At 40.4% G+C, this 24193-nt stretch overlaps 1 protein-coding gene across 1 annotated transcript; it reads left to right on the forward strand.

Moving 5' to 3' along the window:
• Positions 1–3389: 3389 nt before the first annotated feature.
• On the forward strand, positions 3390–13636 carry F2rl1 (F2R like trypsin receptor 1). Its single transcript, XM_071611870.1, has 2 exons — positions 3390–3471; positions 12525–13636. The coding sequence occupies exons 1-2, from the start codon at positions 3390–3392 to the stop codon at positions 13634–13636; spliced, it is 1194 nt and encodes a 397-aa protein (XP_071467971.1).
• The last annotated feature ends 10557 nt before the right edge of the window (positions 13637–24193 follow it).

Consider the following 24193-nt stretch of genomic DNA (forward strand, 5'->3'; position numbering starts at 1 on the left):
TAGTTGTAGGTGGACATAATACATTTATTTTATTTTTATGTGGTGCTAAGGATTGAACCCAGGGCTTCACATGTGCTAGGTGAGCGCTCCACCACTGAGCTACAACCCCAGTTCCCTGTGTCCAAATTTATTAATGTTTGATGTTTACCAAAAGAACTGGAGTCCTCCTTCAGCAGTCTTTACCAATCAGACGTTCAACTCCTCCTTCAGGTTAGATGTAAAGTTTTTGACCTTAGTTGGTCCTTGCCTAGACTGTCATGGTGGCCATCCTATTTAGGAGGGTTTCATTCATAAGTCAATCCCACATTAATGTGGGCACTGGGGTCAGTAGCTGGTCAGAAGTTATCTTAATGTGCCTGTGCTACTAAAGGAATCTTGCTTCCCAGACAAATGGAGACACCTGTAGTCATAATTCATAGTTTCACACCAACCTCAATGGACCCTGTCAAGAGCTGTCCCATTAATCCTTTTTCCTTTGACATGTTCTCCCATTAGCTCCTTCGCTCCTGTTTATATTCTACAAATTAACTAACACCCTTTGCTTTCTCATCTACTTTGAAAGTAGTTTAAAGAAGACCTTAAAATAGTTTAAACAACAATTGTAACCTTGCCATGCATTTCACTGCTTATTGTTAGTAGCAAACATTAGGATTCAGGTCCCTCAAGAGGCAATCTGGACTCCATCGCTAACTCCTGTGCTGGTCTTTTGCTATAGACTTTGAAGTTAAGCAGTCCATACCCTCAGAAGGAAGCCATCAAGACTGGGACCAGCTCTTTTTACATAGAGCCAAAAGAAGTAGATGTGACTCCATCTATTTCTGCTTTCTGGAGCTAGTCAAAGCAAGTCTGAGCTGATCCTCTTCTTCTTCCTTTTTGTTTGTTTGAGACAGGATCTCACTATATTGTCTAGGCTGTCTCAAACTCTCCATTTTCCCAAGTAGCTTTTCCCAAGTAGCCAGGACCAAAGGCACCATCCCTCATGGAGCTGTCTGATTCTCTCCCCACCACCTTTTTTTTTTAATATTTATTTTTTAGTTTTAGGTGGTTTTATTTTTATGTGGTGCTGAGGATGGAACCCAGTGCCTCACACGTGCTAGGCAAGCACTCTACCACTTGAGCCACAACCCCAGCCCTGTCTGATTCTCTTCTAATGTGCTAATCCTTCAAGTACTCTCTGTTCTTCCAGGACAATATTTTATTTTATTATTATTATTATTTTTTTATTTTGGGGGGGTACCAGGGGTTGAACTCAGGAGCACTCTGCCATTGAGCCACATCCCCAGCCCTATTTTGCATTTTATTTAGAGACAGGGTCTAACTGAGCTGCTAAGCACCTCGCCATTGCTGAGGCTGACTTTGAACTCATGATTCTCCTGTCTCAGCCTCCCAAACTGCTGAGATTACAGGTGTGTGCCACTGTGCCTGGCTAACAATATTTTATTTTATTTTTGTTTTACTTTGTTTTTTGCAGTACGAGGGTTAAACCTAGTGGTTCTCTATCTCTGAGACACATCCCACTCCTTTTTAAAATTTTGAAACAGGGTCTTGCTAAATTGCCCAGGGTGGTTTTGAATTTCTGCTTCAGACTCCTGAAGCTGGGATTATAGGCATGCACTACAGCATCCAGCTCTAGAACATGGTTTAAACAGATCACAGTTAACTTTGTTTTATTCTCCCCTTAAAAAAGTAAATTAATGCCTAATGTTGGTGGTGTATACCTGTAATCCTTGGGAGGCTGAGGCAGGAGGATAGCAAATTCAAAGAGGCCAGGCTTGCTGGGCGGGAATGGTGGCACCCGTCTATAATTCCAGGGCTCAGGAGGCTGAGATGAGTTCAAGACCAGCCTAAGCAACAGGGAGGCGCTAAGCAACTCAGTCAGACCTTGTCTCTAAGCAAAATACAAAAAGGGCTGGGATGTGGTGGAGTACCCCTAAATTCAATCCTGGTACCAAAAAAAAAAAAAAAAAAAAAAAAAAAAAAAAAAAATAGAGGCCAGCCTCAGCAATTTAAAGAGACCTTCAGAAACTTAGCAAGACCCTGTCTCAAACTAAAACAGTAAAAAGGGCTGGAGATATAGCTTAGTAGTAAAGCCCCTTTGGGTTCAATCCCCAGTACCAAAAATAAGTAAGTAAATAAAATAAAATTAAAAAGTAAGACATTATCAACAGGATGAAGGCCTTTGTGCACCCATTTTCAATTCCACATTCCTCCTTCCCTTATCCATTTGTGTGTGTGTGTGTGTTTGGTCCCCACACCTATATGTGCTAGGGATTGAAACTAGGGCCTTGTGCTTGCTAAGCACATGCTCCACTGAACCACGCCTCCAACCCCTGTATTTGTTAGACTATGGGATCCAAGTGCAGAAGAGGCCGTGTTGGAAGCATGGATAGAGCAGCGATTAACAGAAGAAAATGTCAGCCATAGACTCAAGTTCAAATATATAGACATTTATAAACCATGAACCATGTGATTGGGCAATTTAATCTTCCTAAACTCAATTTTCTGATCTGTAAAATGGAAGAGTAACCATACTTATTGTGTGGTTATTGTGAGGATTAAACAAGATGATAATGTTCTTGAAGTGTTGGCACTTGGCACTTAAAATACAATAACAGTTTCAGGTATTTTTCCCACGCTCCAGTTCACAGGGGAGCAAAGGGCCTAGCCGGCTTGAGGAGGTTTGTTCAAGGTCATAGCTGTTCAAGGCAGAGTAAGTAACTAATCCCTGACCCTTTCTGGCTGCCTTCCCTGGTATCCACATGGGCCTGCCTGCCTTGATTTTCCATATCAGAAACTCACTCCTGGACCCGCAGTATCCTTTACACTGAGAAGCCCCCCAACTGCGTATCAGTTATCAACGATAATGGCAGTAAGGCTGGTCAAGGCATTTTCAGTGCAGGGGAGGGAGATTGCCAACACTGTTTCTCTAGGAACGATTAAAGGTTAAAGGTAGTTCCAAGCACTGCCCAAGTCCGGAAGGACCCGCGCGGTCTCAGCCTTCCTGTCATTTGCATTCCAATGCAACCACCTCACCCGCCCAAATTCGTCTGGCCATAGATTCCGGCAGTGACTGAGACCTTGGCAAGCCAAGACAACCCAGAGTAGGCGGGAGGCAGTCCCTGGCCAGGTGGCCGGGGGCGGGGACTCGGCGCCAAAGGTTCGAAGGGGCGGGGCCGAGGTGCGCGTTCGGGTCCCAGGGCGTGGCTTCTCTCAGGTGCGCTCAACGGCTCGGGTTTCAGTGAAACTGATCCGGACCTGAGGAAGCGCGCGCAGAGTCTCTGATTAGAGGCAAGTGAAATAGGGGCTTTTTCAGGGTGTATCGAGTGTTGACACTGAGTTTCAAATCAGTTGCGGCGGATTCCCCGCCCGGCGTCGGAGCTGCTGGAAGGATGCGAAGTCGAAGCATGATGTGGCTGCTGGGGGGCGCCATCCTGCTGGCGGCCTCTGCCTCCTGCAGTCAGACCACCCGAGGTAAGAAACTAAGCCTAGGAGGGCTCCTACGGCTGAGGAGCTGGAGTCTGGGGCACTCTGGGCAGGTGGTGGGAGCGGGACGAGTACACCAACAGCTTGCTGCCCCCATTACTACCCCGCGAATCCCTCAGTCTCTTTCTTAGTAGCTATAGTGGGGGGGATCCCTGCACCTGGAGGACCCATCGGAGGGACATCCAGGAGTGACTGAAGTCGGTGGAGGCCGGCTGAAGGCAGAGGTGGCCTCAGGGACTTACTCACTTATTGGAGAGGGTCTTGGACGGGGCACTTTAAATTAGCAGGTATTGGTGTGGAGAAGGGAAGGGCAGACAGGAAAGGAGTGCCTGCTTCTAAAAGGTACGCTGAGAACTCGGCCTTTGCTCCCTTGGGTTAGTTCTTTTGCAAACACTTAAGTCATTAGTAGCTTTTCGCACACTCTGGCGACTTCCTCTGGGCTGGTCCCGCGGGGCCCGTGGATTAGCTAGTTGATGGCTCGGGGCAGCGGGGAGTGGGTGGGAGCCCCCGGCCTGGAGCCTTTTGTCTCGCTTTTTGAACCCCCCTCTAACCACTGCAACTTTTTCTTTGGGGTCTGCTCCATAATGTCCAAGACCCATTGATGGATGACCTGCATAGAAAAGCAGGTCGGACTTTCAGGCCGTTTGGGTGTCAGGTAGATTTACAAGTGGAATTTCTTGGATCTTGCTTTATGTTCGACTAGGTAACCTTTTGGCTGGAATTCCTGGCCCTTCCATGCCATTCAGAGGGCAGGCTGGGGGCTACCCAGGTCCGTAGGCCTGAGGCTGCCAGCCCTGGGAACAGAAGAGTAAGGGAGCTGTGCAGGGCGGTGCTCTGGGGCCAACTTGTGCTTGGCGCCCGGGTTTGATGGGTGGGCTGTTCCGGGGGTGTTTTAACTAGCGCTGCTAGAAGTACAATCTCTCTGGCTGAGCAGGTCTCTAGGGGTGTGATGCTGACTGAGGTACTTCTGTTTGGAGATTGCCTCCCATAGGTAAAGGGAGATTTGAATTTCCCTGAGCAATTTGCAGATGTGCTGTAAAAGGCAGTTTCACACTTTTATCCTCTACATAAAAGACATTGTAAAAAGAGCGAATCACAGTGAATTAGACTGTAGAATGTGATTCTTTTCTTTCTGGAGTTACAGAAAAGAGTGTTTTGATCTAAGTTTGAAAATTGCACCACTGATACACATTTTATTGTTCAGTATAAGAGTAAAGGCATTTATTCATTTGGGGGGAGTATTGAAACTGTTATTAGTGCCTCTCCATTTGCCTTTCTTTTAAAGTTGGAAACTTAAAACCCAGGAGCAAAGGTTAATGTATGCAGACTTTAAAAATGTGAAGGTAGAATGAGGAGTGGGATAGCTGGGTCAAAAGGTGGTTCTATTCCCAGGTTTCTAAGGAATCTTCATACTGCTTTCCATATTGGCTGCACCCATTTGCCCAAAGTACTTAAAAACAGCATACTACAGGGACCAGCCACATCAATGTTTATTGCAGTACAATTCACAATAGCTAAATTGTGGAACCAACCTAGGTGCCCTTCAGTAGATAAATGGATAAAGAAAATGTGATACACACACACACACACACACAATGGAATATTATCAGTAATAAACGAGAATAAAATCATGGCATTTGCAGGTAAATGGATGGAGTTGGAGAATATAAAGCTAAGTGAAGTTAGCCAATCCCCCCAAAACAAATGTTTTCTCTGATAAAGGGGGCTGATTCATAGTGGGGTTGGGAGGGGGAACAATGGGACAATTAGAGGAACTCTAGATGGGGCCAAGGGGTTGGAGGGGAAGGGAGGGGCCATGGGGGTAGAAATAAGGGTGGAATGAGATGGACATCATTACCCTAAGTACATGTATGAAAACACAAATGGTGTGAATATACTTTGTGTACAACCAGAGATATGAAAAATTGTGCTTTATATGGGTAATATAAATTGTAATTAGTCTGCTGTCATGTATTACAAATTAGAATAAAAAAATTAAAAATGTGAATGTAGATGATTCAACACTATGATTCAGATAATTCTGAAGGAAACATCCCTGATTATTTGACTTATTATTGTTTTCAGAGTGAGACTGGGGATGGAGATTATAAGAGTTTACCTGCAGTATAAGGTGAACTTGACTTCACCATGAAGAAAAATCAAGTTATTTGTTAACCAGAGTTATTTAATATTGCACCATGGTTTTTATTTCTCCTGCACACTTGTCCTCCTTCGCAGTTTTAACTTTCCTAGGTTCTTTAAGTAACAGGAGACTTTCCTCCCAACCTGCAATTAAACTGACTTTGATACAAAGTAGAGTATCATCAAAACTTTTCTGCTCTTTGCTTGTTTTCTTTTAGCTTGGTCCTTCTATGTGCTCCCCAGTTTTCTAAAGGGCAGATTGGATTTGATTTTCTTCCCCAAAGCCTCACTCCAAAAGGCTGCATCATAGAAAAGAACTAGCCTAGAATAACCTCATTTTGTAGATAGAGGACCATGGATAGGGGAGGGAGCAAGTCAAGGAAAACACTCCAGCAACCCTCTCTTTTCTCTCACAATTGTTGTGAATAATTATTTGTGTAAATACAGTAGATAAATGGATAAAGAAAATGTGATATATATATATATATATATATATATATATATATATATATATATACATTAAAATGTGATATATATATCTGTCTCCCCACCGGGACATAGACTCCTGAAAGCCAGGGACACTGCCATAGCTTCCATCATCTCATCTGTCCCAGTCTTCTCACCTAAACAACCTTAGTAAACATCAAAGGAAGAATGAAGTGAGGGGACTTGCGAAGAATGACTGCTGGTCAGAGGCAGTGAGGTACTTAGTCAGCTTCTATTAGACATTTATTCTTTATACCATGCCCCAAGCCCGAAAGAACCCCTGTGTTTCAGTCATTCCATTTCTCTTTTGGAGACTGGAACTTCAGTTCTCTGTACAGAGAACTTTTAATTGTAAAAGTAATATGTAGTCATTGTAGGGTACAAATGAAAACAGGAAAATATTTAATAAAATCATCCCAACCTCAGTGTAAATAACCACTCCTGACATTCATTCTCATCTTCATATCATCCTTTTAAAAATTAGTCTTCTGTTGATAGACACATGGAATATTTTCAATGATTTATAACATAAGAGAAGAGAGTAATGAACATGAAGATGAGGCTTTAAATTTGTGCTTGATCCCTTTTGTTTGCCTTGGAGTTATTAATTAACTTTGATAGGTGATGTTTCATGAAATCTGTATTTAACTTCTTAATGTCTTATTGGCTGGTCAGCTGTTCAAGAAAACACTTTATCCTGAAAGAATACTTTGGAGATTTTCTATTTTCTTTTTCTTTCCTTTTTTGGTACCAGAGATTGAACCCAGAGGTGCTTAACCACTGAGCCACATCCCTAGCCCTTTTTTATATTTTATTTTGAGTCAGGCCCTCTTTAAGTTGCTTAGGGCCTTGCTAAGTTGCTGAGGCTGGCTTTGAACTCATGATCCTCCTGCCTCAGCCTCTAAGCAGCGGGGGAAATGTTCTAAAAGATCATTTTCTAAAAGATGCTTAAGAAGGGTACCCAACAGTTGAAATCTTTTTTTTTTTTTTTCAGCCTGTGCTCCCAAAGGTTGAGAGCAAAAGAACATTTGGGTTGAGGGGATAAGAAGAAGAAGGTTAACACAAAGTACTTGTTTTATCTTGATTTGGTGGGAAGAGTGGGTCCAGTGTCAACTAGAATTATCTATACACAAATAATATAGCAATAGGAAGACAGTATTGTAATACTGTCCTATAATTTTTTTAATTTTACCTAGTAAATCTATTCATGGCCAACCTATAGAAATGTGTCCATACTTTTATAAGGGTACTGTAAATGTCACAAATTATTGTGACATTTTTTGGTAGATGTTGATATTAACATTTTTTATTTCCTGTATTGAATAATGATGCAGTAAATATACATACCGCATGAGTCCTCTTTTTTAGTCTCTTTTCACATGAACCTTCTGCATTGATATGTGCTGGTTTTTTTATGGAAAAATTTAACTGCATAGAAATAGAATATTAGTAATGAATCTCATGTGCCTATCATACAACTTAAATGATTGTTAACTTTTGGCCAAACTTGTTTTGTCTATACCCACTTCTCACCCCTCCTCTCTGGGTTTGTTAGTTTTTTTCTTGTTGTTGGTACTGGGGATTAAACCCAGGGACTCTTTATTACTGAGCCACATTCTCAGCCCTTTTTATTTTTGAGATAGGGTCTCACTTAGTTTCTTAGAGCCTCACTAAGTTGCTGAGCCTTGCCTTGAACTTGCTGTCCTTTGCCTCAGTCTCCCGAGTCGCTGGGATTGTAGGGGTGTGCCACCAGGCCCAGCTCTGGGTTAGTTTTTAATAGCTTTATTAAGATTTCCATACCATACAATTCACCCATGACTTTTAGTAGATTCATAGGATTGTGCACCTTCACCACAATTTTAGAACATTTTTATTATCCCCCCAAAAAACTTAGCTGTCTAAAACTCCCCATCTCCAGTCACTGACAACCATTAAGCTAGTCTCTATGGGTTTGTCTATTCTAGACATTTAATATAAATAGAATCACACAATATTTGGTTCTCTATGACTGATATTTTATTTAGCATAATTTTTTCAAAATTATGTCATAGCTTATATTAATACTTCATTCATTTTTCTTTTTATCTATTTTTTTGCTGTGTTGCTCAAGCTGGTCTTTAACTCCTAGGTTCAAGGGATTCTCCTGCCTTAGTCTTTGGAGTGCTGAGACTTCAGGCAATGCCACCCACCACCATGCCCAGCTACAATGCTCCATTTCTATGTTTTGTTTTTTTTTTTGGTACTGAAGATTGAACCCAGGGGTGCTTAACTACTGAGCCACATCCCCAGACCTTTTTATTTTTTATTTTGAAACAGGGTCTTGCTAAATTGCTGTGGCTGGGCTTGAACTTGAACTTGGCAATCCTCCTGCCTTAGCCTCCAGAGTCCTGGGGATGATGTCATGCACCCCTTGCCCTGCTAATACTTCATTTCTTTTCATTGCCAAGTAACATTCCAGTGTATGGATATTTCTCTCTTGATTCATCTGTGGTATTCATCTGTTGATGGACATTTGGATTGTTTTCATTTTTTACTAATATGAATAATGTTTGCTCTATGAATATTCATGAACAAGTTTTTGAATGGACATATGTTTTCACTTCTCTTAGATATATTCCCTAGGTGTAAGTGGCTGAGTCATATAGTAACTCAATTTAACCATTTGAAGAATGCCAGATAATTTTCCATGGTGATTATACCGTTTTATACTCCCACCAGCTGTGTCGAGAGACCCAACAATCCCTGTGATTTTTTAATAAATCCCAGATCAAATTTCATCTTAAAATATTTTATAATGTATTCATTAAAGATAAGGGATTTGTTTTCAAACATATATGTAATACCATCATTATACCTATTAACAACCCCCTGCCCGCCACCTTTATTTATTTATTTTTTTAACTGTGCTGGAGATTGAACCCAGGGCCTCACATATGCTAGATAATCACTCCACTGCAGAACAATATCCTCAGTCCCTGCCTCCCTTCACTTTTATTTTCTTTTGAGGCATGGTCTAGCATCTTGTTAAAATTGTCCAGGCTGGCCTGAAACTTGTAATCCTTCTGCCACAGCCTCCTGTGTTACTGGGATTACAAGCATATGCCACCACATCTGTCTGCCAATAATTTATTAATATAATCAAATACTCAGGGTTCAAATTTCTAATGGCCTCATAAATGTTATTTTAATGGCTTCTTTGAATCAACATCTAAATAAAGTGCATATATTATGTGACATGTATCTTAAATCATTTTTTAGCAGTGCTGGAGAATGAACCCAGGGTCTTGTACATGCTAGGTAAGTGCTCTATCACTGAGTTACAGTCCCACTCCCTTTTTAAAATCTTTTAATTTCACTTCTACATTTCTTTTTCTCTTATTTTTTTTGCCTTACAATTTATACTTTGAAGAAACATTGTCCTTTATCCAGTAGCAATTCCCCAAATCTGACTATCTTCTTGGGGTGTTATTTAACATTTCCCATTAGCCTCTTTATTTCCATTAATTTGGTAATTGGATTCAGGTGCTGAACTGGTGTTATGGATTGGATGTTTGAACCCACCCCCATTCACATGTTGAAATCTAATTCCTAGTGGGATGGTATCAGAAAGTGGGCCATTGAGAGATAATAAGATCAGGGTGGGCAAGAGTCATATATAAATGCCATTTGTGCCCTTAAAGGCTGGAGAACTAGCTCCCCCTTTCTGTGGTGCGTGGATACAGACAAAATCTGCAACTGGAAGAGGGCCCTCAAACTCTACCATGCTGGGGCCGGGATCTCAGATTTCCATACTCCAGAACAGTGAGAAATAAGTTTCTATTGTGTATAAGCCACTCATTCTTTGGTACTCTGTCATAGCAGCCCAGATGGACTCGGACAATGAAATCAGGTTCCTTTTTGGTAGGGTTACCAAAAAGGTAAGAAGAAGGTACATGTTTCCTTAGAGGCTCAAGATGTCTGGTTATCTTTTTTTTTTTTTTTTTTTTGGTACTAAGGATTGAACTGAGAGCACATTATCACTGAGCTACATGGGGTAAGAGTTCAGTATTTGAAGGACACTATAATACATAAGAATAATTTTTTTTTTTTTTTTTAAATTCAAAAACTCATTTTGAGGACAGGGTTGTGGCTCAGTGGTAGAGTGCTTCCCTAGCACATGTGAGGCCCTGGGTTCGATCCCTGATACCACAAAAATAAATAAATAAATAAAATAAAGGTATTCTGTCCATCTACAATTAAAAACAAACAAAAAAACTCATTTTGGAAAGTTATAAAAGAAATAGTCAGGCATAATGGTGTATACCTGTTATCCCAGTGGCTCAGGAGACTAAGGCAGGAGGGTCACAAGTTTAAGAACAGTCTCAGAAACTTAGCAAGGCTCTAAGCAAGACCCTAAACAATTTAGTGAGTACCTGCCTCAAAATGAAAAATAAAAAGGGCTTGGGATGTAGCTCAGCAGTAAAGTACACCTGGGTTCAATGCCTGGTACCAAGAAAAAAAAAAGAAGAAGAAATTGAAGCAATAGAGATAGGTCTGTCATAAGTGTATGAGTTTCCTGAGGCTGCCATAATAAATTTCCATGAACTGATGGCATAAAACAAAAAAATATTCTCTCATAGTTTTGGAAGGCTGGATGTCTGTAATCAAGATGTTGGGATGACTACATTCCCTTCAAAAGGTCTAGAGAAGAATCTGTTTCTTCCCTTTTCTGGTTTCTGGTGGTTGTTAGGCATTCCTTGGTGTCCTTTGTCTTATACTATGGCATTATTCCAGTCTTTGCCTCCATTTTCTCATTACTTTCTACTGTGTCTTCTTCTTTGTCTCAAATCTCCCCTTCTTAAAAAGACACTTGTCCTGGATTAGGGCCTAGCTAGATAATCCAGGATAATTTTCTCAAGATCCCTAATTATATCTGCAAAGACCCTTTTTCTAAATAAGGTAATCTTCACAATTCTGAAAATTAGGACCCAGACATTTCTTTGGGGAAACTACCTTTTTTCAAAACTAAGTAAAACTGAAATACTGACTTCTGTAACCTCCAACACTCCACCCAGGCTACCCACTGTTGGTCCTACATAGGGAAGCCTTGGGAAGTGAGTAATTTTGCTGAACATAAGTGCAAAGATACAAGGAAGAAAAGTGGTGGCTGAGCATAAGAATTATCAGGTGAACTCACTAGAGGTATAATATCCTTCCTGGGTATAATATTATGGTACATGTGTCTCTGCATGGTGGAGGCCTACTGTTTTTTATAATTAAAGTAAAATTCTGCATTGTTCTCATTTCCTCCTAAGGTCCAAGAGCATTTGTTTGGGGAGGGATGAAGAGTGGATGTGTTTGTTTGTTGGATTTTTTGTTTATTTTGAGAGAGGGTCTCACTATGTTGCCAGGCCTCCAACTCCTGGATTCAAGCAATCTTCCTGCCTCAGAGGGGCTGGGACTCCAGGCACATGCCATCACGCATGGCTTGTTTATGAGTTTTATTGTTAAATTCATAATGTAAGGGAAGAGGCGTAATTTGTTAAAAATTGGTATGTTACATCTTGAAAATGAGAACACAAACTTGGTATCACTGTTCCAGTGATCTTGAGCTTCAAAAACTTGCCTGCCAGCAAGTAGCTATGGAAAGGTCTCCAGGAAACCAGCACAGAAGAAGGGAATTCCTGCCCTCCTTGTGGGTGGAGAGGGAATGTCCCTTGTAATCCTGGGAATCTTCCTTGCCAAGCTCTGGCATAGGGCTTGACTGAAGGCTAGGCTGGATCCTGGCTCAGGGCCAGAGTAGGATAGACAGCCATTACAAAATGAACAATTAGAAACCTGATGTCATGGTAGGGCTTCTGTCTTACACAAGTGTTCATAAAGCAGTTACTTCATGATCCTAAACTGATTTTTACTAGTTGACCCATGAAGGCACATGAGTAAGAATAATCAAGAACTAATGAGTAGGCACAGTTTTTTTTTTGTACCTGGGATTGAACCCAGGGTATTTAACCACTAAGCCACATCCCCAGACCTTTTTTATTTTTATTTATTTTTTATTTTTTATTTTGAGGCAGGACCTCACTAAGTTGCTGAGGCTGGCTTTGAACTTGGATCCTCCTGCCTCAGTCTTCCAAGTCATCGGGGTTACAGGCACATGCCACCACATCTAGCTAGTATGCAGTTTTTAAAAATAAATTGAAATAACTGTCATTTTTTTTCAAGAAATCTTTTCTTGATATCAAGTTTCCCATGTGTGCTTCACAACTCTCAATAAAAAAGTGCCTTCACCCAAAGAAAGCCCTTATAAGCATTTTGTATAATATTCTAATATTATATTTCTGTCTTCCTCTAAATATTTTCATTTAAGCAAACTAGACTTCCTGCTGAAGCATTTAATTCAGCAATAACCCTTGTCTGCTTTTCTCACACAGGATCCAATAGAACCTCTAAAGGAAGAAGTCTTATTGGGAAGCATAATAAGCCCCCTTCAGTCACTGGAAAAGGAGTTACAGTGGAACCAGACTTCTCTGTGGATGAGTTTTCCACGTCCCTCCTCACTGGAAAGCTCACTACTGTCTTTCTTCCAATTGTCTTCACAACTGTATTTGTGGTTGGTTTACCAAGTAATGGCATAGCCCTATGGGTCTTTCTCTTCCGAACAAAGAAGAAGCACCCTGCTGTGATTTACATGGCTAATCTGGCTGTGGCAGACCTCCTCTCTGTTATTTGGTTTCCCCTGAAGATTGCCTACCACATACATGGCAACAACTGGATCTATGGGGAATCTCTTTGCAAGGTGCTCATTGGCTTTTTCTATGGCAATATGTACTGTTCCATTCTCTTCATGACCTGCCTCAGCGTGCAAAGGTATTGGGTTATCGTGAACCCCATGGTACACACCAGGAAGAGTGCAAACATTGCTATTGGTGTCTCCCTGGGAATATGGCTGCTGATATTGCTGGTCACTATTCCCTTGTATGTCATGAAGCAGACCATCTACATTCCAGCCCTTAACATCACGACCTGTCATGATGTTTTGCCGGAGGAGGTGTTGGTGGGGGACATGTTCAATTACTTCCTCTCTCTAGCCATTGGAGTCTTTATGTTCCCAGCCTTCCTCACAGCCTCTGCCTATGTGCTCATGATCAGAACGCTCCAATCTTCTGCCATGGATGAACACTCGGAAAAGAAAAGGAAGAGGGCCATCAAACTCATTGTCACTGTCCTGGCCATGTACTTGATCTGCTTCACTCCCAGTAACCTTCTGCTCGTGGTGCATTATTTCCTGATTAAAAGCCAAGGCCAGAGCCATGTCTATGCGCTGTACATTGTAGCCCTCTGCCTGTCCACCCTCAACAGCTGCATTGACCCTTTTGTCTATTACTTTGTTTCACAAGATTTCAGGGATCATGTGAAGAATGCTCTCCTTTGTCGGAGTGTCCGAACTGTGAAGCGAATGCAAGTATCCCTCACCTCCAAGAAATTCTCCAGGAAATCCAGCTCTTATTCTTCAAGTTCAACAAGTGTTAAAATTTCCTATTGAGTTTTCCAGCTCTACAGATGGAGTTTTACAGGAGCTGTGGAGCCTGCTTACTGATGTGGGGAGGTGGCTGTTTATTTCTTAAACAAGCAGGGCTTAGCACAGGCTATTGTCTGTGTAGCTTCTCCCAGGATTGCTGGAAGCTTCCTTGTTTGCATGAGAAAAGCCTCCCACATTAACATAAATGTGTGTCAGAATTCTCCTACTCAAATGTCCTAAAAACTGAACTGACAGAGCAAGATGCAGAAGATAGTGGAAAGACAGGAACCCAGTTACCTGCAAAAACTGCACCTGGTGTGAAGGCTAGGTTTCTATCTGAAACTATTTCTTCTACAAACTGAAACTATTTCTTCTGCATTTGGGGTCCATCTTAGCCTTGTTAGGGCTTGAGGGCCTTCAGAGAGCATCAGTCTGATTGACTTTGCAAACGAGGAAACTTAACAAGGTAAAGCTGGTTGGAGTCTGATTTCCAACCAATAGTGAGCAGTGAGCTTGGGTTGGGCGATAGAATTCAAATGTTCAGGGAGCAGCATTCTTGTGCACTTCATTAAAATCACTGGGGATCTTGTTAAAAGTATAAGTTCCTCAGTTTCCATGACAAAAGCTCAGGTGATGGGAACAGGGACATTTTATAAACATTGTAATATTTTTGCACTTGAATATGAGAACTACTGAACTGAGCTTTGCTACCACTTGACAAGGTGCCAAAATAGTTTCTAAAAAGAAAAGTCTGTAAGAATGTTTTGTGCTGGGTGCTATGGCTCACACCTGTAATCCCAGCAGCTTGGGAAGCTGAAGTAAGAGGATTGCAAGTTCAAAGTGAGGCCCCAAGCAACTTAGCGAGATCTGTTTCAAAATTTTAAAAAGGTTGGGGATGTGGCTCAGTGGTTAAGCACCCCTGGGTTCAATCCCTGGTATAAAAAATTTAAAAAAAAAAATGTTTGGTGCCTTTTTGTGTTTAGCTTATAATGAAATTCCCTGGTTGACTTATTGGGATTTTCAGTTATTTCTTTATTGATCCTTTGAGTTCTTGTGTGTATTACTATTCAAGAAAAATACGATGAGGATCTTCAACATGTAAATACAAATTTTGTACAACTTTTTACTAACTTTAGTCTGAGTAAGAGTGTTTTATAACTAAAAATAGCATTTACCACTTAGTATTTTAAAAAATTGTTGGTTTATTTATTGTGAGTTTTGTTCACCTCTTACGAGCTATGAAATTGCAGAGTCTCCATAGGGTTTGAACCACATCTGTTTGGAAAGTAGCAGGGATGTACAAGAATTTGCAGCATATTTAAGAAGACCATTGGGGCTGGGGTTGTAGCTCAGCAATAGAGCACTTGCCTAGTGCATGTGAGGCCCTGGGTTTGATCTTCAGCATCACATAAAAATAAGTAAATAAAATAAAGGCATTGTGTCCAACTACACCTACTAAATAAATAAATAAATGAAGTACCTGACTCCAGATTGACTTTATATACCTGTTGTATTTGTGACTTTAAAAATTGTTTTATGATTGTTTTGATTGATAAGTAACACGTGATCCTTTTTCTACAACTTCTTTCTGAGTTATGATTTTGCTTTGTTTGTTTGAAGGAGGGAGGAGGAGAAAGAAGCAACAGCCTTACTCTTCCAAGAAGAAATAATGTGACTTTTTTTTGGGGGGGGGAGCTATGCTAGAGAGCAAACCTTCGCATGTTTATACCATATTTTTTCATAAAGAATATTGTACATATTCCTTTGTGGCAGTTGTTTTTCACTTAGTATGTTTTAGAATTCTTTCCACACCTGGTTCTAGAGATTGACTTCCATTTTTAAAGGATACAGACTCCTTTTTTTGGGGGGGCATTAAAACAGTACTGCATTGTACATTGGTGTATAGACATCTTTGAAATTAGTTTGTAGGATAAGTTTCTGGAAGTATAAAAACCAAGTCCAAAGTCAGATACCTATTTTTGGGGTCTGGGTATAGCTTAGTGGTAGAGCACTTGCATTAGCATGCCCAAGACCCTCAGTTCCATCCCCAGCATGGGTGGAGGATGTTTTGTGCTGGGTGCTATTTTGCTGAATTGCTTTTAGTTTAGTATTCTTTTTTTAGTACTGGGGATTGAACTCAGGGGCACTTACCACTGAGCCACATCCCCATCCCCAGCCCTCCTTTTTTTTGAGACAGGGTCTGGCTAAGTTACTGAGGCGTCCTCGAACTTGCAATCTAGGATTACAGGCGTGCACCACTGTGCTGAGTCAGGATTCTTCTTACTATCAAAATACTAAATTTGTACTTGTTTCCTGAAATGCTTATCTACATTTGATGCCATCAATCTTTTGAAATTTTGCTGATCTGATTGGGAGAAAAAAATCCCATTGTTTAATTTTTATTGAAGAAGCAGCACAGCCTAGTGGCTGAGTGCAGGTCCTAAGGAGGTTTTTGTTACTTTAGAGAAGGTTATTCCAGTTTTACAATGAGAATAATATTTCTTCCCCATAAAATCATGAGGATAAAATATTGGACACATTTATGCACTCATAAATACTCACAAATATTATGTTGTATTTTCACCATTCCAGCATTCCTGTTCTCCCTTATCCGGATTTTCACTTTCCATACTTATCCATGATCAAACTGTAGTCTGAAAGTATTAAATGTAAAGTTCTGGAATAAGCAATACATAATTTTTTAAACTGCACACTATTCTGAGTAGCGTGATGAAATCTTGTGCTGTCATGAATCATCTCTTTGTCCAGGGAATCCAAGCAGTATGCACTACCCAGTTGTGTTTCAGCGATCAGATTCATGTGGGCTATCAGTTGCAGGATCTCCTGCTTGTGTTCAAGTAATCCTTCATTAATAAGAGCCACAAAGTGAATGCTTTTTTTTTTTTTTTTTTTTTAAGAGAGAGAGAGAGAACTTTTTAATATTTATTTTCCAGTTTTCGGCAGACACAACATCTTTGTATGTAGTGCTGAGGATTGAACCCAGGCCGCACGCATGCCAGGCGAGCACACTACCGCTTGAGCCACATTCCCAGCGCTCGTGAATGCTTTTTTTTAAAAAATATTTTTTTAGGTATAGATGGACACAATTCCTTTATTTTATTTATTCATTTTGATGTGGTGCTTAGGATCGAACCCACATATGCTAGGCAAGCATTCTACCACTGAGCTACAACCCCAGCCCATGAATGTTTCTTTTAAGTGAAAATATGTAAAGATATTTTGAGGGAGGAGAGAGAAGAGACCACCACCATATAACTTTTTTATTAAAGTATATTGTTATAATTGTTCTATTTTTAGTTGCTGTACCCTAATTTATAAATTAAACTTTATCATAGTTATATGTGCTTAGGAACAAACTACTTTATATGGGGTTTAGGCATCCACTGGGGGTCTTGGAGCATACTCCCTTAAGGGTGAGGCAGGGAACACTCTTTTCTGCGATTATTGACATCTCTTTTCTGCTCTGCCTTTTTTTTTCCTTTCAGTACCATTTAACCTTAGTTTTCTTTGCCTGTGCTCTGCTTTGAATCTCATAGCAGGCCTTTGAGGTTGTCCTCCTATTCTCCACAGGTGAGAAATGGAAAGGTGAACACAGGATAAAAGGCTTCACAGAAGCCCCACAGACTTTCTATAGGCCAGTCCAGTGGATGAAACTATTTTGGTATTTGGATTTCTTTATTAGTCATTTTTATAATATATACTGATGATTTAAAAAAAATCCAACAGAACAAAATCAAAAAATTTCTAATTTACTGCTCATAACCATTCTTATTTCCCTGATAGAACTGAATTCTATAATAATTTTTTAATGGAAAATATAGGTATAGGTATATTATACTATTAAGAATGTATATGTGGGCTGGGGACCTAGCTCAGTTGGTAGAGTGCTTACCTCTCATGCACAAGGCCCTGGGTTCAATCCCCATCACTACACACACACACACAAAGAATATATATGTAAGCCAAGCCTGGTGGCTCAGGAGGCTGAGGCAGGGGGGGATCGCAAATTCAAAACCAGCCTCAGCAAAAGTGAGGCACTAAGCAACTCAGTGAGACCCTGTCTCTTAAAAAAATAAGAGGGCTGTGATGTGGCTCAGTGGTTAAGTGCCCCTGTGTTTAGTCTCCAGCACCAAAAAATTTTTTAAAAGAAAAAGAATGTATATGTATACATATATATGCACATATAATTAACTTAGAAATCAGCTAATACAGATTTATTCTTTTTTAAACACATTCATTCACTATACCTCATTAATTTTAATAACCAGGTGGTATTCCATGTATGGATGCCCCAAAACTTAATCAAAAGTGCCTATTAAAGAATAGATGCAGAGGCTGGGAATGTGGCTCGAGTGGTAGCGCCCTCGCCTGGCATGCGTGAGGCACTGGGTTCAATCCTCAGCACCACATAAAATAAAGATATTGTGTCCACCTTAAAAAAATAATAATAAAAAAAAGAATAGATGCATTTCTTGGGGCTGGGGCTGGGGCTGAGCAGTGGTGCACTTTCCTGGCATGTAGTGTGAGGCACTGGGTTCGATTCTCAGCACCACATATAAATACATAAATAAAATAAAGGTCTATCAACAACTAAAAAACAAAAAAAAAGAATAGGTGCATTTCTTGGTTCATTTTTACCAAACATTTGAATCTACATTCTTTTACATCAAAAGATGTAAAAGATGGACTGGGGGTGTAGCTCAGCAATAGAGTGCTTGCTAAGCATACAGAAGACCCTGGGTTTGATCCTCAGAATTACAAAAAATAAATAAATAAAGAGAGAGAGAATAAATGATTTTTTTTTTCTCTGTGTGTGTGTTGCTGGGATTAGAACCCGGGGACTTGTGCATGTGAGGCAAGCACTCTACCAACTGAGCTATATCCCCAAGAAAAGAAATGATTTGAGAAATAAAATCATATTTGCTAATATAAAAGCTTTTCTTCTTTTTTTTTTTTTTAAACCAGGAATTGAACCCAGAGGTGCTTAGCCACTGAGTCACATCCCCAGCCCTTTTCTCCCCCTTTGAGACAGGTTCTTGCTAAGTTGCTGAGGGCCTCACTGAGATGCTGAGGCTGGTTTTGAACTTGCAATCCTCCTGCCTCAACCTCCCCAGCTTCTGGGATTATAGGTGTGCACTACCAATTCTTTTTTTGTCTTGGAGAAGTGGCTTGGGAAATTTCTGGTCCATCTGAATTAGGACCCTGATTGGAAGTAGGAGAAAGTGAGGCTGAGAAGAGAAGTGCCTTGGTTGTAGTTGTCTTTTTTTCTTGTGTTTGTGTTATATAGTCTAATTTTCCTGAAGGATCTAAGTCCTAGAATATCTGAACATTTGAATATTTTGCATTCCACTGGCTCATTCACTATAATAGGCTCCTCTTACTTTTGAAAGTGAATGGAGATTTGCTGTCCTGCTATTCAGGACACAAATGCTAAGCTGAGTTGATTGGGATTGTTTCACTGGGCACTTTTTGTGTATCACTTCAGTCAATCACAGCAGGAGTTTCGAATTTATAATTAATTTCCTGGTTATCAAGATTTCAAAAGCCTGAGGCTATTGTCTCATCAGTATGCATAGTTCAGTGATTACAACTTTGTTTCTGAAACTTTAACCCTCTGCAGGCCCAGGAGTGGACTGGAATATATTACAGAATCAAAGGTTGTCACTGCTGTCCCCCAAGTTTTCTCTGGGATTTGTGTGTCTTCTCACAGAGAGGTTTCTGATTGCATATGAGTGAAAGGTGTGTGTCTAGTCCTCCCCCTTGGTCCCCAGTTCTGAAAAAACAAGTCCTTAGAGACTGAAAATCAAATCACCTCAACGCCAGGCCTTGAGACTTCTCAGAGATGGTTGTTATATTTTAATGTAAATATTTGGAGTCATTCAGATAACACCAAGGAAATACCTTTACTGAGGGAATATATGAAGAATTCCTGGTTTGGGTAGGAACTGCTCTTGTTTAAGCTTGTTGGCCTAGGAACTGCTCTTGTTTAAGCTTGTTGGCCAATCTATGGACTGTTTCCCAGCCTCTGTCTTTATTGGTGAGAGATTAAGCATGACCAGAGTTACTGGCCACCTCCTCCTGCAGAAACCACAGCTCAGAGACATTGTGAACTCCAGGCAAACCATCAGCATTCAGCAGCAGTGTGAGTGGTTCATTCATTCATTCATTCCACAAGCATTTATTGCAACATTGCTGCAGTATTATATATAAATAATTAAGTCAGGACTTTTATCTGAGCTGTGGTATAGTGATGGGGTTGATTGTCTTAGTGAAATACATGGATATTAAAAATAGCAACAGGGGCTGGGGTTGTAGCTAGTGGTAGAGTGCTTGCCTAGCAGGTGTGAAGCACTGCATTTGAATGTTAGTACCACAGAAAAATAAATAAAGGTATTGTGTACATCTACAACTCAAATAAACCCAGCCCTCTAGTGTCCAGGCTACTCAGAGTCTTAAAACCATAGCCCATCACAAAGCAAAGTCTTGAGAATGTCAGAAAGTCAAGGACAATGCAAGAGACAAGAAGGGTTAAGAAGAGCCACTATTGTGGCTTACTTAACTCTTGGAGGGTGGAGGAGGTCAGGTGCTAGGCATTGACTTGGTGGTGCTTTCACTGAGCTGTATCTCCAGGCTGGTCCCATTTATTTATTTACTTATCTATTTATTTATTTTTAACACAGGGTCTTGCCACATTGCCCAGGCTAGCTTTGAATTTGGCATCCTCCTGCCTCAGCTTCCCAAATAACTAGTATTACAGGCATGCACCACCATGCCAGGTGTTGCTTACCTTTCTAAATTCTACATTGCTTACAACTTTTGAAAAATAGCTTTAAGCCAGATATGGTGGCACATTGTTGTAACCTCAGTGACTCAGAAGGCTGAGGCAGGAGGATCATAAGTTTGAGGCCAGCCTCAGCAACTTAGTGAGATCATATCTCAAAATAAAATATTAAAAGCGCTGGGAAGGTAGCACAGTGGTAAAGTACCTGTGGGTGCAATCCCCAGGGCCAAATTAAAAAAAAGAAATTTATAGCCAGATGTGGTGGCACATGCCTGTAATCCCAGCAGCTTGGGAGGCTGAGACAGGAGGATCTCGAGTTTAAAGCCAGCCTCAGCAACGGTGAGGTGGTAAGCAACTCAGTGAGACCCAGTCTGTAAGTAAAATACAAAACAGGGCTGGGGATGTGGCTCCTTGGTTGAGTGCCCCTGAGTTCAATCTCTGGTACCAATAAATGAATGAATGAATGAATGAAATCTTGAATGTTTAAGAGCATAGACTGAATGAACATAACCCTCCCCTTCCCACACACATCCTACATTGGAACCAAGTTACTCCCTTGTGTGATGAGATGTTTTCTATTCATGAATAAGCCTGTGTACCTATATGCTTTTTAAAAATAGGAGTTATACTATGTATTAGTTTTATATATATATAAAATTTACCTCAAGACTTTGTAGTTTAAATCAATACTAACATGTACTAACTTTCATGATGTCTGTGGTCGTGGATTAGGAACAGTTTTGGGATCTCATAAGTAACAGTTAAGATGCTGGTTGGAGGGCTTCAGTTGTGGCTCAGTGGTAGAGCACTTGCTTGGCATGTGTAAGGCACTAGGTTTAATTCTCAGCACTGCCTAAAAATAAATAAAATAAAGTTATCTACAAGTAAAAATAAAATAAAAAGATACTGGTTGGAGCTGCTGTCAGCTGAAATGCTTTTCTGGGGCCAGAGGATTCGTGTACCTGACTCACAGGCTGGCAAGTGCCATCTGTCGGCAGGAAGCCTCAGCTCCTCTCCAGATAGGCCTCTCTACAGAGCTGCTTGAGTGACCTCAGATGTGAAGGCTGGCTTCTCCAAAACAAGTGAGGCAGAAGAACAAGGAGAAACCTGGAATGCCTTGCCCCAGAGGTCACACGCTGTCACCTCCACCATGCTCTGTTGGTCACATAAACTAGCTGCAATTCAATTTGTCAGGAGACTATGTAAGAGACTATGTAAATAACTAAAGAAGATCACTGGGGACCATACTGGAGTCTGGCTACCACACTGTGTATATGAACACATTTTGTACATTATTGCCATATCAGCATTTATATAGTAACTTCATTATTTAATTTAATTGTTTATTTACTTCTGGAACTGGAGCTTGAACCCAGGGGCACTTTACCACTGAGCTACTTTCCCAACCCTTTTAATTTTCATTTGAGAAAGGCTGTCACTAAGTTGCCCAGGCTGGTCTTGAACTTGCAATCCTCTTGCTTCAGCCTCCTGAGTTGGCCTCCCGAGTTGCTGGGATTATAGGGATGTATTACTGCACCTGGCTGACCTCATTATTTTAAATGACGACATCCATTTTATGCATATACCATAATTTATGAGGTCTAGTTTGTGATATACAAATAATAATTGAGTAACCATAGTTCACTCATTCAATATTTGCCCACCAAGGATCCTGTGTGCCAAGACATGGTTTAGGGCCTAAGGGATATTGTAGAGAACAAAATAGACAAGAATACTGTTTATTCCAGTAACAGTTTCTGTTCATTCAATTGGAATTGTTTTTCACTTTTTAAAAACTTCATTGTGGAAAATTGTGTATTCACACAGGATTGCAATTACTGAAGAAGGAACCACCACAGTTCCGCCACTCAGTCCCCCAAATGATCAACCTTTGGTCAGCTTTACCCCATCCACACCCCATTCCTGTTTATTCTGAAGCAAATCTCAGAAATCATTTTATTTTACTTATAAATGCTTCTGTGTCTCTACTTTAAAAGATAAGGATTTTAAAAGATCATACCTTAACAACAACAAAAAACCCCAATTCCTTAATATTAAATACCCTGTGTGTTCATATTTCTTTTGTTAAAAATATTTGTAGTTGTAGATGGACACAATACTTTTATTTTGTTTATTTAGTTTTTTAATGTAGAACAAACCCAGTGGAGTGCTTTCTTGCTTCCTTTTCTTTCTTTCTTTTTTTTTTTTTTTAAGTTTTCAAAATCAGAATCTAAAGTTCAAACATTGCAACTGGCTGTCTTTTGAATCTTAAACATCTTTTCTCTCCCCTGTAATTTATTTGTTGATGAAACCAGGTTGTTTGTAAATTTTCCTTCTCAGCCTGGGTTTCACTGACTGTATCTGAAACTGGAAATTTGAAAAGCTTACCACAAGATATGAAAGGGACTCGGCTGGCCAAGAACTCTGGTTGTCCAACTATTCATTTAGCATTTATGGGGAGCAACTAGAAATGCTAAAATTCCTACCAGTTTGCTCTCCTATGTGGATTCCTATGGTGATCTGAAGACCACAATGCAGATCTGGCTGACTGTGCATGGGTATTCACTCTGACAGGATTCACCACATGGAACATTTGGCAATGCTGGCATTTCACATGTGCCTTCTGCTCCTGCCTGTTTGTTCTTATTTCTCCAGAATGTCTATCATCCTATAGTTCTACCGTTTGGGCCTTCTTAGTTTCATTTCTCAGGTGGGAAAGAGTGGTTATTTTGGAGAGAGAGAGAAAGAGAGAGAGAGAGAGAGAGAGAGAGAGAGAGAGAGAGAGATATGTTTTCAGTCTTCAGAACCTATTTTTAATTTTTTTCCTTCAAGATATAATTTATTATATTAAATATTTCTGACCTGTCTCTGAACTTCTCTGTTTATTTTTATTTTGTTATTTTTTTGGTGATGCTGGGTCTTGCATATATACTAAGCATGTGCTTTAACCCCCAAGCTACACTTTCAGTCCTATTTATTTAATCGACAAGTAACAATTGCATGTATTTATGGAATATGAATATATAAAGAGTTTTGACATATGCATACATAGTAGAATGGATAAGTCAACTATTTAATATATGCATTACTCACAAAAATTATTTTTGTTGTGAGAAACTTAAAATCTGCGCTCTCAGCAATTTTCAAATATATAATACATTCTATTAACCGAGGTTATCATGAGGTACGATAGCTTTCCTGAACTTATTCCTCTTAACTAAAATTTTGTTTTCTTTGACCAACTCCTCCCCACCCCCACCCACTTTTGTCTTCTTTTGAGATGTAGCTCTCTAGGCCAAGAGTAGTCCTTCACCTAGGCTCATGGGCTTGGCCTGCCCTGCACTAGCCAATCTGAGGAGGACCTGCATCTTTTGAGAATGGGCATAAACTGGCATCTGGGTAGATGTATGGAAAATTAGGTATATCTCCTGAGTAGATCTAAGGAGGCCAAACCTCAGCGTGAAGTTTTCTTTGGTCTTCTGGCCTGGATAGGAACACAGAAGTTGAATTTCTTGAGGTGCGATTGAAGGCCAAGCATTCAAGACGATCACCAGCAAAGGAGCCAGAATGAAATGAACTCTGCCAGGCAAGGGTCCTGCCAAAACCTCAGGGCTCCAACCTGTCATGAGGCTGTTTTCTTTCTTTCCCCACTTTGTAGCCAAGATAAGACCACATCTAGAGAGAAAGCCCTTTGGCAGTCCCCCTCTGCCCTTGTCTGTCTTCCCCAATCCCCACCCGATGTCCCAGAGCCCTCTCTTCTCAAACCTCTCCTGGATTGA

Source organism: Marmota flaviventris, chromosome 5 (genome assembly GCF_047511675.1).
Source record: "Marmota flaviventris isolate mMarFla1 chromosome 5, mMarFla1.hap1, whole genome shotgun sequence".
Lineage (NCBI taxonomy): Eukaryota > Metazoa > Chordata > Mammalia > Rodentia > Sciuridae > Marmota > Marmota flaviventris.

Coding starts and splice junctions, on each gene's coding strand:
- F2rl1 (XM_071611870.1), top strand. CDS start 3,390: ATGCGAAGTCGAAGCATGATGTGGCTGCTGGGGGGCGCCATCCTGCTG. Junction 3,472..12,524: donor CTGCAGTCAGACCACCCGAG/GTAAGAAACTAA, acceptor TTTCTCACACAG/GATCCAATAGAACCTCTAAA.